General features: G+C 30.9%; 1 protein-coding gene across 1 annotated transcript; it reads left to right on the top strand.

Annotated features, from left to right (window-relative positions):
* LOC107616953 lies at positions 1,217 to 4,228 on the top strand. The gene is made up of 6 exons (XM_016318814.2): positions 1,217 to 1,426; positions 1,522 to 1,600; positions 2,440 to 2,960; positions 3,104 to 3,272; positions 3,370 to 3,430; positions 3,724 to 4,228. The coding sequence occupies exons 1-5, from the start codon at positions 1,421 to 1,423 to the stop codon at positions 3,387 to 3,389; spliced, it is 795 nt and encodes a 264-aa protein (XP_016174300.1). The 5' UTR covers positions 1,217 to 1,420; the 3' UTR covers positions 3,390 to 3,430; positions 3,724 to 4,228.

Raw genomic sequence — 4,228 nt, 5'->3', positions numbered from 1 at the left:
GAGTGGTATATGTTAATTTAAAGGCTTACACGTACATCCCAAATTAAATAAATGAAATATCGCCATGCATTCCTTAAACGGTTAAGTTGTTTTTTAAAATGTAATCATAAAAAAAATTTTCACATTATTTTTCTCCTTAATTTTTTTTCAAATCATATCCAGATTTTCCTTCTTTATCATTTGAAAACTCGAACAAAACCCTAACCCCAAAATATAATCGTAGAAACAAGCCTCCAACCTCACACCCAAAACCAACCTCATCCAGAATACATCATTGAATAATTTTTTTATCCATATGATTTTTTAAAATTGTTGGATGAATTAAAATCTCTTCTAAATCATCTTTTAAAAAATTCATATCAATTTAAAATCATTTACTATATATATATATATACATAAAAGTCAATTTATAATATATTTATTCAAAGGATACATATTCAAGATCTCTTGAATTACGTACTTATTGATATTCTGTTTGGGTAAAATTTGGTATATATAATCTTCAATATATTATTGTGATCCAACGCGGTTTGACCGATAATTGAAGTATATCTTCTATAAAGAATTATAATAAGCACTTTAATTAATATTAATGACACCCGTACAAAGAGATAAAAGGCTAACAAAGTAGTTAATATAAGTAAGAGTTGAGCTACATGTTAATTAGTAGAATTTTAAACTTTTATTTTAATAAATATATAACAAATGCACTGAACTTATAGTATTTGTCATTAAAAAATTCTCAATTTGAAATATAATAAGTTGTTCAAGAATATACATATATGAAAGAGGATGTCTTTTATGCCAGTTAATTAAGTATATTTTTTTTTCTTAGAGATATATGGGTAATAGCAATTAGTTCAAAAGAAATTTATTGTCTCTTGAACCAACTTTACTTAAAAAGTTCTTTTGCTGTAGCACAATTATTTAACAAAATTCCGGAACCTTGAATGTAGACTTTAAATTTTATTGATGTAAAGAAACAAATTACCAGAATCAAAGAATGATTGTGAAGAAAAGAATGGTTTAGAAAATAGGTGAATTAAGTCTTGCTTAGGGACTTGAACCAAAGAGAAAAAGAAGAAATGAGTCCAAGAGGTAGCTCAATTTGGCCATGAAATTCATCAAACTCTCATCTTACTTTTCTAATCTCAAGACTCATCCTGATTGGCTTTTAAGATCTGGTCTCAAGGAAACTTTGTTATAAAAAAAATGACTTTATTATCATCCCGTATGTTATTGACACTTGGCACTCTCCCCCACTAGTGTTACCATGATTGCAACCTTTTCTTCTTAGTCCCTTACCTTATATATATTTATTGCTAGCCAGCTATCACTTTCAGGTTGGGAACCTTTTTTAAGCTCTTTCATTCATTCAATCCTTCGTTCCCCCTTGCTTCCCTTGGTCCTCTCATAAACAATGAAGGTTAGTATTAATGTTAGTGTTTTAGTTCCTTTTGGAGGTTCAATTCATTCTATTGTAAAAATGATATGATAGAGTTGTATGAATTATTTTTGCAGTTCCTCAGTTGGATGCAGAATAAATTTAGTGGAAATCAAGGGAGCACAAAACAAAACTCATGTACAACTACTACTACATGTAAGTCTTCATCCATATACTCTTTTCTTTTTTCTTTGGGCTAATGCTACGCCAATAGGATGCTATAGTTTAAACAAGCATGTTAGCTATACACACAAAATTTGCCACTAAATTAATTATTGGTATAAAATATTAAAATATAAAATATATTAAAAATAAATTAAATATTACATTATTTATACATGACTGGTTTTGCTAGTTATTTTTTGTGTTCACGTAGTATTTTTGTGGTTTAAATTGTGTGATTTACCAAAACATACTAACTTCTCTCTTAAGGAACGATGACAAAAATGGAAAACATTTAGTGACTTGACAGAGAGAAGGCATAACTGCTTACATATATTATTTTATGTTTTGACCAGTATCTCTCTCTTTCTTAAATTTAGATTTTTAACTTTATGTTATTGTTATAGCTGCCAACTAAACAAGAGACTGCTAAATTATATTAAAGTTCTCTAAGATTTGTATCCTAGTATTGAATCATAATCAATTTTCGTTCCTAATAATCTAATTGACATCCTAGAAGTTGAAAGTTGTGGATGTCACTGTGTATCTTGTAGTGCACATAAGAAAATAGAAAAACAGAAAGAGGAGGGTTAAGGGTCAACAGGTTTTGTAATTTATAGTTATCAATTAACTATTATTAATATTTTTAATAGTATGAGATTACATTTAATGATGTGAAATTATTCACTTTTTTTTTTTACTAGTTAAGTGCTGGTCATATTTTATAAAAATGCTGGCTCTTTAGACTTTCTCAAACACAAATACAGTTCAAAAATGGTGGTCTATCCAAGAATTAAAAACTGACTTGATTATTTGTTGTTTGTAATGCACAGATCATGCAAAACAAGAGCCTCGAGAGGAGTTCAGTGATTGGCCTCATGGTTTACTAGCAATCGGAACGTTCGGAAACAACAGCGAAATAAAAGAGAGCCAAGAAAACCAAAACACATGTTCAGAGGAACCATCCTCTTCAGAGGAAATAGCAGACTTTACACCAGAAGAAATCGGTAAACTACAAAAGGAGCTAACTAAGCTCCTGCGGCGAAAGCCGAGTGTGGAGAAGGAGATTTCCGAGCTTCCTCTGGATAGATTTCTGAACTGTCCTTCTAGCTTGGAGGTGGACAGGAGAATAAGTAACGCGCTTTGCAGTGATTCCGGTGATAAAGAGGAAGATATTGAGAAAACACTTAGTGTCATACTCGGTAAATGCAAAGACATTTGTGCAGATAACAGCAAGAAAGCAATTGGGAAGAAATCACTTTCTTTCCTGCTCAAGAAAATCTTTGTTTGTAGAAGTGGATTTGCTCCAACACCTAGTCTTAGGGATACTCTTCAAGAGTCAAGAATGGAGAAGGTAACCTTTGATTTGGATTCCAATTTGCCTCTATATTTATATATTTAATAATGTTAGGGAACTAATTTTTTTTAAATTATTTTGTTTGTCTTAAATTCTAGACTCTAAATTGTAAATAGTGGTGTGTTGTTATTGTTATACAGCTTTTAAGGACGATTCTTCACAAGAAAATATGCACCCAAAATTCTTCCCGGTCGCCGGTGATGAAGAAGTGCATACAGGACAAGAAGTCGGCAACAAAGAAGAGGAATATGGAAGAACCAGAAGAGAGGAAAGATGATGGTTGTAAATGGGTCAAGACAGATTCTGAATGTAAGCTAAGTTCATTTTAGTCATCAACATCATTGTAGAAAAATAGAATCCTAGACATAAACGGCATGGACTCATGAGATCTTTTTTCTTCTTGCAGATATTGTTCTAGAGATTTAAATCTTGCTCTATTTTTAGTTGCAACGTTATTATATGCTCAGGTGAGTTACTTTCTTGTGCTATATCTCATTGCAGAGAAGGTGGAAACTCAAGTGTTGATAATTGAGAGTTATTAGATGAAAATTTAATCAAATAATTCAAATTAATTAACGACTCTCAACTATTAACTTCATATGAAGTAGACTGCACCTGAGTTTTTAACTAAAGTTAAACTTTCATAAAAAAATGACAACATTTTTTTAAACTGCTTTAAATTATTTACATGGTGACAAGCTAAAAAAATATATTACTATTTCATCAAATCTATCTTAGAATTCAATTTTTTTTGTTGCAGATTTAAAGAAATCGAAGATACAGTACATAAAGACATTGATGAGAGAAAAGAAGAATGAGAGGAAACCAAAGGGAGGGGGTTGATCGGGGAAAAGTAAAAAGAGTAGTGATAAATGATTTTTTTTTTCTTTTTGTAATCATCATATACTCATTTTCATTTCATCGTTATAAGGAGTGAATGTGGTGAATTTTATCCTACTTTAATGAAGTAATGAGTACACAGAAAGTGTAAGAAAAAGAAATCACAAAAGCATACCTGATAACAAAGTGGAGCTCACCTTTTTTCAAAAAAAAAAAAAATGATCTGGGATCTACAAGAAGAATTGTGGGGTGCAAAACATAGTAGTATCGATCTCTATTTTTGGTAACGGTACATTCCGTTATTTCTTTTTCATGGTTTTGTTCCCTGATGTGGAGCAACTCATGTTACTGAAAATCATGATAGATTTCTGGTGTGGCTGCTGGTTAAATTACACTTCTGTAGACTGGGCACACAATTTGTTATT

The sequence above is a fragment of the Arachis ipaensis genome, chromosome B09, assembly GCF_000816755.2.
Source record: "Arachis ipaensis cultivar K30076 chromosome B09, Araip1.1, whole genome shotgun sequence".
In the NCBI taxonomy this organism is placed as follows: Eukaryota; Viridiplantae; Streptophyta; class Magnoliopsida; order Fabales; family Fabaceae; genus Arachis; species Arachis ipaensis.
Note: the sequence above shows the minus strand (reverse complement) of the source record. Positions and strands in the feature narration are given on the sequence as shown.